General features: G+C 49.8%; 1 protein-coding gene across 8 annotated transcripts in view; it reads left to right on the forward strand.

The window, feature by feature from the left end:
- Positions 1 to 10,535: 10,535 nt before the first annotated feature.
- tpm1 (tropomyosin 1) overlaps positions 10,536 to 14,725 on the forward strand; it is a 42,761-nt gene continuing 38,571 nt past the window's right edge. Inside the window, exons 1-3 of one of the 8 annotated variants that reach the window (XM_033014896.1) lie at positions 10,617 to 10,863; positions 11,403 to 11,528; positions 11,702 to 11,827. In XM_033014896.1, coding sequence (XP_032870787.1) covers positions 10,750 to 10,863; positions 11,403 to 11,528; positions 11,702 to 11,827 — 366 coding nt within the window. In that variant the 5' untranslated portion in view covers positions 10,617 to 10,749. Of the gene's footprint in view, positions 10,864 to 11,402; positions 11,529 to 11,701; positions 11,828 to 14,725 lie in introns of all 8 variants that reach the window. The other 7 variants (XM_033014885.1, XM_033014890.1, XM_033014888.1 and 4 more) reach the window with 7 other exon arrangements.

Here is a 14,725-nt window from a genome sequence, read left to right on the forward strand (position 1 = left end):
TCAACAGGGATGTGATTTTTTTCCCCTATCGTATGTCCATCCGCACTGTGGCCTAACATCGAGCAGTTGGTGGCGTTTGCTGGAGACCGACTTCGAGAAGCTCGTGGAGCTCACAAGCCCTTTGCCAGGGATCGACCACGGAGCTCCAACTGTTGGTGCTTGCAGAATTTAACATCATGGAGCCCGCGGTCACTGGTCAGAGAACGACTTTGGGAACTGCAAGCCGCAGGAGCTTCAATCGTCCCGACAGATGGTTCGACTTCCCCGACTGCGGGAAAATAAAGGGGAAGAAGATTGGACTTTTTTGCCTTCCATCACAGTAAGGAATGTGGGGAATCTGCTGTGGTGGATGTTTATGTTCACTTTTAAGTAGTTGTGTGTCTTGTTGCTTGTTTTTTGTATGGCTGTATGGTAATTTGCATATCACTGTACATTAATTGGTACACATGACAATAAAAGACCATTGAAACCTTTGAAACCTTAGGCCTGTATCCCTCTACTCTATTCCTATTCAAATGCCTTTGACTGTTAGAATTGTAACTGGCAGATCGTTCCAGATGACCGCCACTCACAGTGTTAAAACCCTACTCCTCAGAACTTCTTTAAATTTCTCCTCTCACCTCCGCACTCTAGTTCCAGACTCCATCTACACCCCTCATAGTATTATAAGCCTCCATTTCAATGGCAATCTAGGGTTGAGTGTAGTTTACTGTCACATATACCGAGGTACAGTGAAAAGCTTTTGTTGCGTGCTAACCAGTTCGTGGAAAGCAAATACCAGATTACAATCGAGCCATCTATAATGTACAGATACGTGATAAAAGGAATAACGTGAATAATGTTGAGTGCAGGATAAAATCCATTAAAGTCTGATCAAAGATAGTCCAAAGACAGTCTGGCAAGTGCCCATCAAGTCAGAATGTACAAAGAGGAATAGAGGAATAGATCGGGTAGATGCACAGAATCTCTTGCCCCGAGTAGGGGAATCGGGGATCCGAGGACATGGGTTCAAGGTGAAGGGGAAATGATTTACTAGGAATCTGAGGGGTAACTTTATCACGCAAATGTTGGTGGGTGTATGGAACAAGATGCCAGAGGAGGTAGTTGAGTCTGGGACTATCCCAACATTTAAGAAACAGTTAGGACTGGTTTGGAGGGATATGGACCAAGAGCAGGCAGGTGGGACTAGTGTAGCTGGGACATGTTGGCCAGTGTGGGCAAGTTGGGCCACAGGGCCTGTTTCCAGAAACAATGGTGATGTTTTAGGTCAGAACCCTTCTTCAGACTCACCCATCCTTTTTCTCCAGAGATGCTGCCTGGCCTACTGAGTTACTCCAGCATTTATGTCTATCTTCAGTATAAACCAGCATCTGCTGTTCCCTTCTACACATAGAACAGTGCAGCATAGGAGCAGGCCTTTTAGCCCACAATATCTGCGCCAAACATGATACCAAATTGAACTAAACAGTCTTTTACCCAAAGTATGGGAATTAAGAACCAGAGGACATATTGTAGGATGAAGGTGAAAGGGGAAAGATTTAGTAGGAAAATGAGGGGCAACATTTTTCACATAGAAGGTAGTTGGTATATGGATTGAGCTACCAGAGGAGGTAGGTGCGGCAGAAACTAGAACTACATTTAAAATACATTTGGACGGGTACGTAGAAGGGAAGGTTTAGAACGATGTGGGCCAAATGCAGGATAGATTTTGGCCTTGTTTCAGTGTTGAATGATTCAATGACTCTAATCCCCTCTAACTGCATGGGATCCATATCCCTCCATTCCCTGCATGTGCCTATCTAATTGCTTTTTAAATGTCTCTATGAACTAGAAGGAGAGAGGGCCGTGCCCAGATGTAACATGAGGTGTGTTTCCTGGAGCTTGGTGTAACGGCAAGAGGCACTGTGGAGGATGAGGGGAACATGCTCCTGCTCTGTCCAGGAGCAGAGTGTGGGAAACAAGATGAGACAAGGCCAGGAGCGCTGTGTGCTGTGGTAGTGGGGAAGCCCTCCAGAAGGGAGAATTCCTTTCGCAGTGAGTGGTCACTACCTGGATTGAGGAAGAAAATTCCACAGCAGCTTTCAAAGCAGAATTAGATATGAACAAGGGGAGATTCTCAGTGCGATTGAGAAAATGCTGGCCTGACCAGTGAACATAGTGCTGGCAGAGGCATGGCACTTCCTGGCTGCCAGTCCACGATTCTATGAAGCAAATTAACCGGTGCCAAAACCCAAATCGGGCATTTGGTGCTGGCCCATTGGCCCTTCAGCAATTCACTTCAAAACCTACTGATGGAACATAGGCACCAGGCCAGGCCCTTCAACCCACAGTGTCTGTACCATACATGATGCCAAGACCATCTCCTATCTGCCTGCACATAACCCAGATCCTCACATGTACATGTCTGATCTGATAATGAGGAACTGAGTTAGATTGTAATTCAGTGGTTTAACACAAGTGTGGAGAAGTCATAGAAAGAGTTATAGAGTCATGGAGCTGTACTGCACAGAAACCGACTGTTCGGCCCACCTACACCAGGCCAACCAAGTTGCAATAGCACTTGCCTTTGTTTAACCCATATCTTTCTGACCCCTTCCTATCTCGATATCTGTCCAAATGTATTTTAAAGGTTGTACTGTGGTATCATCGATGTCCATTCAGACAGCTGTATATCACTGGGGGCAGAGGTTGAATGGAGAGCATGTCTTGTCCATCCTTAATTGCCCTTGATGAAGGTAGTGATGAGCCATCAGCCTGAACTGCTGCTGAGTTATTAGTGCCATTCAATGGGCAAAACCTGTCCACATCCGAGTAGTGTTGATGGGGCAGTGGCAAGTATCTCAACTACAACCAGCTCACTGGGTTTGTGTCTCTACTGACAGCTGATTTGACCAACTGATGTAATTCTGCAGGATGCTGAATAATGCTGAATATTACTGAATAATGCTAAATAATGCTAAATATTACTGTATAATACTGGATCGAGCTGAATACTGCTTGACATGCTGGACATTGCTGTGTGATGCTTGATTTTGCCAAAGTAACACAAGATAATAAAGATAGACACAAAATGCTGGAGGAACTCAGTGGGTCAGGCAGCATCTCTGGAGAGAAGGAATAGGTGATGTGTCAGGTCGAGACCCTTCTTCAAACTGAGAGTCAGGGGAGAGGGAAACAAGAGATATGAAAAGGTCCAAAGAACAAATAAATGAAAGGTATGCAATAGGATAAATCACAGCCAGCAATGATGATGAAGGAAATGTGGAGCCCACAATGGTCCATTGTTGGCTGTGAGGAAGGTGACAATGAATGGATACAAACAGTGAAACTAAGCAGGATGACTGCGAAGCTTGTTGGACAACTAGGGTGGATGAGGCACACAGAGAGAGGGGATGCAAGGATGTTAGAGAAATCAATATTCATATCATTGGGTTGTAAATGAAGAATTATGTTTGTGATGTTAATCACTTATTGGAGCCCCATTTGTTCCTGGGTGTTTGAGTCACAAAACCAGACCAACTGCGTCTTACACCTGTAGAAATTCAATAGAGTATTCAGCGATATGCTGAACTTCTAAGGAAGTAAAGGCATTGATGAGCTTTCATTCAGCTTGGATCAATGTGCTGGACCCAGGACATGATCAGAGATATACACGCCCAGGAACTTCAATCTGTTCACTGTCTCCATCACTGTCCCATCGATGAATTTAGGTTCATGGACTCTCGACTTTCTTTTCCTGATGCCAACCATCAGTGGGAAGGTGAGAGCGGGATTGGTGTTCTGTCACCACTCGACCAGATTATCGCTCTCCCTCCTGTACTCTGATTATTGTTCGACGTCCAACAATGGTGGGATTATTGGCGAATTTAAAGATGGCGAGAGTAGAGCTGGAGACTGAGAGGTTGGTTTAGTTAGGTTGGGGAAGTGGGATTCCTTTCAAAGTGAAATAATGAGCATTCCTGCCATTGCCACCCTGTGAGGGTGAAGGGTAATGGGCGTGTCCCACAGGCGATTTTTATGAGTGACTATAGGCGACTGCCGCAAAATGTTCAACGTTGATAATTTTTGGGTGACAATGGCGACAATTTTTAGCTGTTGTAGGTTGTCGTAGATGTTGTCGTAGGTTGTCGCCAGGTGTTGTGAATTCCATTAAAACCAGTCCCTGGCAGTGGCCTAAAAAGTTGCCTAAGTGGGACAGGCCCATTAGGATGGCAAATTCCTGGAAGGCAAGTAATATTGAGGGTTCAATCAAGGCAAAAGGAGATGCATCTGAAGAAGGGTCCTGACCCCATTATTTTTCTCCAAAGATGCTGCCTGACCCGCCGAGCTACCCCAGCACTTATGTCTATCTTCGGTTATACCAGCATCTGCAGTTCCTTTCTGCACAGGGGATGTGGATAGTAGGTAAAGATACTGAAAAGAGGAGTAGGTTGTCAGGATTATAGTATTGGAGAGGTGTTTCAAACGGGAAGTACAAGGGCAGAGGGGCAATGGAATACATAAAACATCACTGGAGATCAGATTAAGAACAACTGTGGGCATGAGATGAGTATATGAACAGCAAGACAGCCCCCAGAGGAAGAATGGAGCCATTGGGAATAAAGGGACAATCAGTACATGGGCCGGGGCAACTCAGGTGTGGTGTGAAAGGAGTAATTCTCCTCTTTGGATTTTTCCACTATCACAGTGGACAGCGCCCCTGGCCTTCCCCACATAGACACTGCTGGAGTAACTCAGCGGGACAGGCATCATCAGTTTTGAATTGGATATCAGTAACTAATATGGAATCACAGTGATCCATGCTGATGCCTCAACTGTTTATGTTCACAAAATAGACGAAGGTACAGGATGTATTGTAGCATCTTGTCTGTTGATACAAAAATGTTGTGATTATCTGAGAGAGGGTGCGGAGCAGATTTGTTAGGATATTGCGTGGGATGGGAAGTTTCACTTCAGGCGTTCAGAGATACAGTGTGGAAACAGGCCCTTCGGCCCACTAACGATTATCCTGTACACTAGCACTATCCAACACACCAGGGACAATTTACAATTATGCAAAGCCAATTAACCTACAAACCTGTCTGGGAGGAAACCGGAACACCCGGAGAAAACCCATGCAGTCACAGGGAGAACATACAAACTCCAGACAGACAGCACCCGTAGTCATGATTGACCCCGGGTCTCTGGCTGTAAGGCAGCAACTCTACCCCTGCGCCACTGTATCATCATAGTTCTAGGGAGAGACTGGATCAGCTGGGTATGTTTTCCTTGGAGCAGAGAAAGAGAGAATTGTACGAAAGAGTAGACAGGAAGATAATGCCCATGGCAGAGGTGTCTAAAACCAGAGGGAATAGGTTTAATGTGAGGAGTGAGAGATTTGGAAGGATGTGAGGAAGAATTCTGTCACCTAGACATAGAGAGTGACAACAATCTGTACCAGTGGTGGAGGCAGAGATGCTCACAATTTTTAAGCTGGGACGAGCACTTGAAAGATCAAAGCACAGTGAGTTACAGACCAAGTGGGATAGGGAGCTGATGGTCGGCATTGACACAATGGGCTGAAGGGCCTGGTTCCGTGCTGCAACACCTTCAGACTCTAATTCAGGAGTCACATCTCATAATTTCAGGTCATTGTTGGATAAAACTGCAATAATTCTTGAACATCATAAAGCTGGATAATGTGGAAGATTGTTCTGCTAGGGTTGACGTAACGATGGAATAAGTTGGATGATCCGGAGTAATGCAGGGTTTCCACAGGGATTTGTCATGGTGATGCATCAAAGGGCATTGTGCAAAGGAAGCATGGTGGCAGAAGAGGTAATGTACAGGTCAGGGAAGAAACACTTTGTGTACGTGGAGACACAAGAGGCTGCTGCATGCTGGAGCAAAAACAAACTGATGGGTATTCATAGATATTCAACTGACTGACCTATTCCAAGTAGAACAGTGCAAACTGCAGAGACCCATTCATATCAATCAGAAAATTGTGTCATAAAATGGCACAAAAACATGGCGTCTCTTGCATGCGGGCTCAGTAGAGTATTTCTGTAAACGTGCTAATCAAGGATGTGGGAATACAGTACTGGACTGTATGTAAGGAAATAATTCCACTGTGCGTGTGCACGTGTGCCAATAAAAGCACGATCGAACCATTGAAGGGTCCTGACCCAAAACATTGAGTGTTCATTTCTCTCCACAAATGCTGCCTGACCCGCCGAGTTCCTCCAACGCTTTGTCTTTTACTCGGTGTGAATGGGTCATTTACTGGTTAACAAATGTAACACAATATGGAAATAGTTACCTGGCCTCAGCGTTTTACAGTTTATATCGATGGTTTGCTGAAGGTGTGGTAGTTGATATTAGGAGAGTGAGTTGTACAGAGGATTTGTGAGGACTATAGGAGGTGGGTTAAGTGGGCGGGCAACAATCTAGCAATGGAATATAATCTAGGGCAATGTGAGGTAGTTCATTTTGACAAGAGCAAGCCCGTTATTTAATATGTGAGAGATCACAGAGCAGGGACATGCACAGGGCCCTGGATCTTCTGGGGCACAACGTTTAAAAGTCTACATTACTAGTAACAAATGAAGCTAACAGAATAGAGTTGTTAATTTTCATAAGTCCACAAGCCATAGGAAGAGACACAAAATGCTGGAGCAACTCAGCAGGACAGGCAGCATCTCTGGAGAGAAGGAATGGGTGATGTTTCGGGTCAAGACCCTTCTTTATGCTCCACCTTCAGCTGCACAGCTTCATTTGAAGAACTTCCAAGTGTATCCTCATTCATTACAGCAGTAAAGCACATCTCAACCATGTTTGCTTTGACCTTTCCCTTTTGCACCTTAAGTGAATACATGGCATCCGATTTCATGACTGAAGCTGATATTGTAACTGGGGAATTCAGCACGGGAGATGGTGAAATCCAAGAACGTCAATATTAAGAGGAGGAGGCATAAGTGTGGGCAGGTCGGGGAGGGTGAGAGTAGGGGCAGAGTAGGGTGTGGCAGGGTGGGGTTGGGCTGGATGGGTGGGTGGGGGAGGGTGAGAGTAGGGGCAGAGTAGGGTGTGGCAGGGTGGGGTTGGGCTGGATGGGTGGGTGGGGAAGGGTGAGAGTAGGGGCAGAGTAGGGTGTGGCAGGGTGGGGTTGGGCTGGATGGGTGGGTGGGGGAGGGTGAGAGTAGGGGCAGAGTAGGGTGTGGCAGGGTGGGTTTGGGGTGGATGGGTGGGTGGGGGAGGGTGGGAGTAGGGGCAGAGTAGGGTGTGGCAGGGTGGGTTGGGGTGGGGCAGGAGGGTTGGGGAGGGTGGGGTCTGGGTGAGATTGGTGGGTGGGGATGAGAGGGTAAATGGGGCTGGGTGGGGGAGGAGGATGGAGAGGGTAGGGAAGGTGAGGCAGTGTTGTGGAGGGGGGTAAGGATGGTGGGTGGAGGAGGTTGATTCTTGTCCCTCTCTTGCTCAGTTCTGATGAAAGATCCCAGACCTGAAACATTAACTGTTTCTCTCTCCACAGATGCTGCCTGATCTTCTGGGTTTACCTGGAATTTTCTGCATTTATTTCAGATTTCCAGCATCTGCAGTTTTATTTTAGTTTTAATTTTTTTAAATATTTTCTAAGTCTGGATTTAGTGCTGAGATGAGGAGGATCTCCTTCACTCGGGTCATTTAGAATTCCCTGTCAGGAGGACCTCATGACCAGCCCTGGAGCACTGTGGTGCTGGCAGTTTCTCCTGAGGCTGGTCCTCATTCCTCACCCACTGCCCACCCTCCAGTGCCTCTAACTGTGTCCTTTTTGCAGGGAGACTGTTCCTCCCCATCCGGCCTGCCTGTCCCCTGCCCACAGCCTGGCCCTGTCCATTGGGAAGATCCATATCCCAGCCCTGGTTCCCAGACCAGGTGCAGGTTCCTACTGATCCTTCCTTCAGTATTCCATCCTGCTGCATTTCTTCCGACCCAACTCATGTTCATAAGTTCTTGGAGCCGAATTAGGCCATTCGGCCCATCAAATCTACTCCGCCATTCGATCATGGCTGATCTATCTTTCCATCTCAACCCCATTCTCCTGCCTTCTCCCCATAACCACTGACAACCGTACTACTCAAGAATCTATCTATCTCTGCCATTAAAAATATCCATTGACTTGGCCTCCACAGCCGTGTGTGACAATTTATTCCACAAATTCACCAAACTCTGACTACAGAAATTCCTCTTCATCTGCTTCCTAAAGGACCATCCTTTTATTCTGAGGCTGTGGCCTCTGGTCCGAGATTGGAACCATCCTCTCCACATCCACTCTATCCAGGTCTTTCACGATTCTGTAAGTTTCAATGAGATTCCCACTTATCTTTCTAAACTCTAGCGAGTTAGGCCTAGTGCCATCAAACGCTCATTATATGTTAACCTCCTCAATCATCTCTGCGATCATTCGAGTAAATCTTCTCAGGACCCTCTCCAACGCCAGCACATCAGATTGGTTGCAGGATTCCAAGTGCTTTCCTGGTACTGTTTCCATCTTTCTTGAGCTTTTGCCTTAACGAGGGGCTCCTCGCATCCATCACCCCCCTCCCTCCATGTATAGGTCGTTTAGATAATTAAGATCACTTGACTGCACATAAAGGTGTCAAATCCTATTCCACATTTGGCCACAAGTTTACAAATGCATTCAGAAATTCTATTTTTTTAATTGGAAAGCAATTTATTCTTGACCCTTCACTGCCCCGACATGGAGATGACCCATCCCTACTCCAGTTTATGTGATGAGAGCACAAGAAATGGAAGAGACGGGGGCATCCAGCGCCACCCGAGGGTCGCGCCCAAAGACGTCGCCTCCCCGTGTCCTCCACAGACGGTGCCTGGCCCGCTCACAACCAGTCAAAGGTCCTGTACCTCCCCGCCATGTCCCGGCACCAGCTACGCATCGGGTGGCTGGAGTAACTCTACTCCAGATGATGGGTCTCGACCCGAAACATCACCTCCAGAGATGCTGCCTAACCCATTGATTTACTCCAGCAATCTGTGTCTTTCTTAGCTGGAGTAACTCAGCGGGTCAGGTAGCATCTGAGGAGAACATGGATCGGTGACCTTTCGGGGTGGGACCGTTCCTCAGATCAATTCCAACACCCATTGATCCCCTTCATGGGCCTGCCGACCGCTGGCCTGAACCTCCTCGGTAGCAGCCTCCATGCAGCCTCGGTAACGATTCAGGGTTCCTGCCCGGGGTACATTTCTCTCCGAATATCAACTCCTGATATTTACAATATATGCTTTCCTGGTCTTGTGGCAAAATGAATGTCATCACCTTTCCCTATCTCCGCTTTCCCATCCCCTGCCCAGTTTCAGTGAGAGTCCCTGTGTCTGTGCCCAATGCCCAGTGCCCGGACTCCTGACTCCTCTCCCTGTCTGACTCCCTTTCCTTCACTGAACTCCGGCCACCATTCCCTCCACAGATGCTGCCTGGTCCGCTGAGTCGCTCCAGCTTTTTGTGTCCGACCCTCAGCTCCTGTCTGTGGGGGAGGCCCACTGCTTTCTACCCGGTAACCCGACACAAGGTGGCGCAGGGGGTGAAGTTGCTGCCTCACAGCGCCAGACACCCGGGCTCCATCCTGTCTACGGATGCTGTCTGTGCGGAGTTCGCACGTTCTCTCCGTGACTTGCGTATGTTTTCGCCGGCTGCTCCAGTTTCCTCCCACACTTCAAAGGCGTATCGGTTTGTAGATTAATTGCCTTGGAGTATTTGTAAATTGTCCCTAATCTGAAGAAATGTCTCGACCCGAAACGTCACCCATTCCTTCTCTCCAGAGATGCTGCCTGTCCCGCGGAGTTACTCCAGATTTTTGTGTCTTCGGTATAAAACCAGCATTTGCAATTCCTTCCTAAACGAAACTAAGTACGTGTATGAAACTAAGACACAAAATGCTGGAGTAACTCAGCCCCTGACTGTGTCTGAAGAAGGGTCTCGATCCAAAACGTCACCCATTCCTTCTCTCCAGACCCGCTAAATTACTCCAGCTTTTCTGTGTCTATCTGTGGCCGCTGGCGGGATGTGTGAAACATAGAAACATAGACAATAGGTGCAGGAGTAGGCCATTCGGCCCTTCGAGCCAGCACCGCCATTCAATGTGATCATGGCTGATCATCCCCAATCAGTACCCCGTTCCTGCCTTCTCCCCATATCCCCTGACTCCACTATCTTTAAGAGCCCTATCTAGCTCTCTCTTGAAAGTATCCAGAGAACCGGCCTCCACAGAGAATTCCACAGATTCACACGTCTCTGGGTGAAAAGGGTTTTCCTCATCCCAGTCTGTGTGATGGGAGACTCCCTATTCGTGTTGCCCAATGTAGACTGTGCGCCCTTCTGCCCGAGAGTCTCCCCGTGTCTGTCCCGGTCGGTGTGCGGGCGGGTGGGTGGTAGAGTCCCGCTTTCGTGTGGTTGAGAGAGAGGGGGGAATGTGCTGACGCGGAGCGGCGGCCCAGGCCGCTCCCCATATACGGTGCTGTGCTGGTCAGCGGCTCCCGCAACAAATCAGCTGGAGCCAGATCGCCATAGGGTAGGGCGGACCAGGCTGCTTCCAAAAAAGTATTAGATATCCAGAGGAATTCAATCTGCCCCCCCCCCCCCCTCCCCCCTACCAAGGAGATATTTCTGAGGCCACTGGAAGATTTGGTTCACTTCAGCCCCGACTCCGCTGCGCTCGCTGCTCCTTCCTCGCGGTCTCTCTCTCTCTCTCTGTCCCTCGCCACCACACACCGACAGCCATGGAGGCCATCAAGAAAAAGATGCAGATGCTGAAGCTGGACAAGGAGAACGCCTTGGACCGAGCCGAGCAAGCGGAGGCCGACAAGAAAGCAGCCGAGGACAGGAGCAAGCAGGTCGGCCGCGCTCAGACACCGGGGAGCCGGAGGGGGAGGGGGGGGGGGGGTGCGGGGTCTGCCTGTAGCGCGGGGTCCGGGGTCTAGACTGGTCCGTAACGCGGGGTCCGGGGTCTAGACTGGTCCGTAACGCGGGGTCTAGACTGGTCCGTAACGCGGGGTCAGGGTAGCGGGGTCTGCCTGTAGCGGGGGTCGGGGGTCCGGGGTCTGTAGTCCTTGCCTGCAGCGCGGGGTCCGGGGTCTAGACTGGTCCGAAGCGCAGAATCCAGGGTGTGATTTTTCCGTGGTGCGGGTTCTGGGGTGTATGATTGTCAGGGGCAAAAGTGAGCGTGTAGATGATGAAATGGAACTGTGTTGGGTTTAGAATGAGTCGAGCCGAATTATTGTCAGATTGAAGCAGGTTCTGGCGGGTTACTTTATCTGTAAATTGCAATTCACTGCACTGGGATGGGAACTGTCTCCAAACTCCGGGGAGTAACGGTGACCAGGGAGCGTGTGATGAATGCGCCTTTAATCTGTGCACGATTGATTGTGTGTAGTTTGAGGACGAGGCTTTGCAACTGGAGAAGCAACTGCGGACAGTGGAGGACGAGAGGGATAAGTTTTTGGAAGATTTCAACAAGGCGGAGGAGCGGCAACTGGCGGCCGAGGATAACGCAGCGAAGGTATCGCGGCGGACGGATCTCTGTTTGCTAATCTCTCTGCTTCTCTCTCCTCTCTCTCTCTCCCTGTCTCCACATCTCTGACTGTCCACCTGGCTGCCTGTCGCCCGCTCTGTCTCCTCTCTGCTGCGCGCTCTCTGTCTCTCTCTGTGTCTCGCCCGCGGTGCGCCCTGAAGCTGGAGGATGAGCTGTTGTCGCTGCAAAAGAAGCTGAAGCAGACAGAGGATGAGCTCGACAAGTACTCGGAGGCTCTCAAAGACGCGCAGGAGAAGCTGGAGTTGGCGGAGAAGACGGCGACAGACGTGAGTATATGAGACGCCCGCTTGCAGTCACTCTCCGCCCGCTCCGGGCACACACTCACTCACTCTCACTCATTCTGCATGGGCAGCGCCGTCACACCTTCTCTCACCCCCCCCCTTGCCTGAAGAATCTCCTTACACCCACCTCCAATGCCCCCCGCCGGAGCCTAAAAATAACCGCGCAAGGGTTAAAACGGGCAGAGTAAACAGCAAGCGAGCGAGAGGCGGTGTAATAATAGTGGCAGCACTTTATAAGGCGCTGGGCTAATTGTGTCTTTCGCGGCCGAGGCGAGAACTCGTTGCCCGGTTGTGGTACAAGGTTGTCCCATGTTTGACAAGCCCCTGGGTGGCGACCCGGGGGAGTGCGGGGGGAGGGACTAATGACAGAGGCGTCAACACCCCCCCCCCCCCCCCCCGGGCCATCAGCGTGCAATGTGAGCGGAAGATCACGTTGCCGTTCACACTCCTTAAAAGGAAAAGTATGTGGAGTATTCGGCTCACCACTTACGTCCTTGGCATCCGGAGCAAGTGGAGTCCGCGCTGGACACAGGCTTGAGGGGACCGGCACGGGCCAGGCACGGCTCCCAGCCCGCTCGGTGTAAATCCCCTCTAACTGCCAGGGTCTTTACACCCAGGCCCGGCCAGCTCCCCACCCCGGCCGCGCCTGCCTGGGACAGCGCCCACAACCTTACCGGCCACACTGACACAATCCGTGTCCCAGGGGTAGAGTGAATCTTTTGCGGGGGAGAGATAATCTGTATCCAGGGAGTGTGAATCTGCGCCCCCAGATAGAGGGACAATCTCCTGAGACAATACTTAGTTTCAATGTTTTCAGAGAAAATTCCAAATAATTTAGTTTGCTGCTCTCTGATCCCCGCTCTCGGCCACACGCTGTCATTGCGAGTGGGCACCGTGGGGTCTGTAGTGCAAACACACACCGCTAAACGTTTACAAGGGTGCCGCCTGGATTAGAGGGAATTCTCTCCAAGGAGAGTTTGGACAAACTTGGATAGTTTTCTCTGGAGCCGACGGGGGTTGAGGGGAGACCTGATAGAAGCGATGTGAGGCAGTTTTGGGTAGATGGTCAGATACCACAGGGTGGAAACGTCCACCACTCGACGGCAGAACATTAAAGTGAGAGGGAGAAACTTTAACAAAAGTTGTGTAGTGCAAGTTTTTTACACAGAGCGTGATGTGCTTGGAATGCACGGCCAGGGGCGGGGGTGACGGTAGGTAGGACAGTGGCGATGAAGAGGTTTAGGAGACAGGTACATGTTTATGCAGGGGTGGCGGGATATGAATCAGGTGCAGACACAGGAGGTTAGTTAGCTTGGCATCGTGTTCGGTATGGACATTGTGGGCTGAAGGGCCTGTTCCTGTGATACACTACTCCAAAATCTAGTTAGTACTGGGGACTTTCCCCACAGGAATTGTTTTTTTTATCAATGATAAGCTGCCCAACACAAGCTGACCAGCTGCTCGCCGACCACCTTGCCACCACTGTGAGCACCCCCCCCCCCCCCCCCACCTCACCCACACAGTGAGACAACCCTGGGACAGACAGCTCTCCACTGGCCACAAGCATTGTCCATTCTGCTCAGGGGGTAGGTCTGGTCTGTCCCACACTGCCAGGGGGAGGGCCAGGGTGGTCTCACCTGGACAGAGGTCATGGTCTGACCATTGATGCTCCTGGACACAGATCATGGTTTGACCCCTACAAACAGGAACAGATGTCATAGGCTCCTGGACAGAGGTCACAGTACGGTGACCCATGGTGGCGATGGACAGTCATGCTTTGACCTCTGGGATCCATGGACAGGGAGTCACAGTCTGACCCCTGGTGCTCCTAAACAGAGGTCACTCTCCCCCAGTTACTATCTGACTCTGGGGCTTTGACACAGAGAGGTGAGACTGACCGCTGAGGTTCTTGGGCAGAGGTCACAGTCTGTCCTCTGAGGCCGAACACTAGGGACAATTTACAGAGCCAATTAGCCTGTCAACTCGCACGTCTTTAGGATGTGGGAGGAAACCGGAGCACCTGGAAAAACCCACATAGTCACAGGGAGAACGTGCAAACACCACTTCACCATGGTTAGAATCAAACCCTGGTCTCTGGCACTGTGAGGCAGCAGCTCTACCCGCTGCACCACCGTGCAGCCCTCCAACTTTTAGAATCGTAGACTCACAGAATATTACAGCAAGGAAACAGGCCCTGCGGCCCAACTTACCCACACCAGCCAACATGTCCATCCACTTGCATTTGGCCCATATCCCTCTAAACCTGTCCTATCCATATAATTTTGATTAAGTTGTTGCAGACTCTCTAACATCCCCTCGGAAGGGGAGAGCAGCTGAGGCCTGAACTGGTGGAGCCACTGTCTGACAGCTCCAGTGATCTGGTTCAGCCCTGACCTCTGCTGCTGTCTGTGTGTGTGGAGTTTTCATGTTCACCCAGGTGCGTGGATTTCCCCGGGTGCTCTGGTTTTCTCCCATGTCACAGGGGTGTGTGGATTTGTAGTCCCTATTATTCCCTCCCCCCTACCCCCGGGTGACCTGATGGGTGATCCAATTCATTTTAACAATATTTTATTGTCACATGTACCGAGGTACAGTGAAATGCTTTGTTAAAATCATACAGCAGACCACACCTAGACCGTACACAAGCGTTGCCATGTATGTGTTGCTGACAAAAGTACAATAGATCGAAAACAGTCCTATGTTCCACAGACGTACAGGATTGTATGTTAATTTGGCTTTGGTAATTTTTTTAATTGTCCCCAGTATGTAGAGTAGTGCTAGTGTACGGGGATCGCTGGTCGACGCAGTCTCGATGGGTCGAAGGGCCTGTATCTCTAAACCTAGCTAAAGGTAAAGAATGAACCAGAAATCTTTTTTTCATCT

This window comes from Amblyraja radiata, chromosome X (genome assembly GCF_010909765.2).
Source record: "Amblyraja radiata isolate CabotCenter1 chromosome X, sAmbRad1.1.pri, whole genome shotgun sequence".
Lineage (NCBI taxonomy): Eukaryota > Metazoa > Chordata > Chondrichthyes > Rajiformes > Rajidae > Amblyraja > Amblyraja radiata.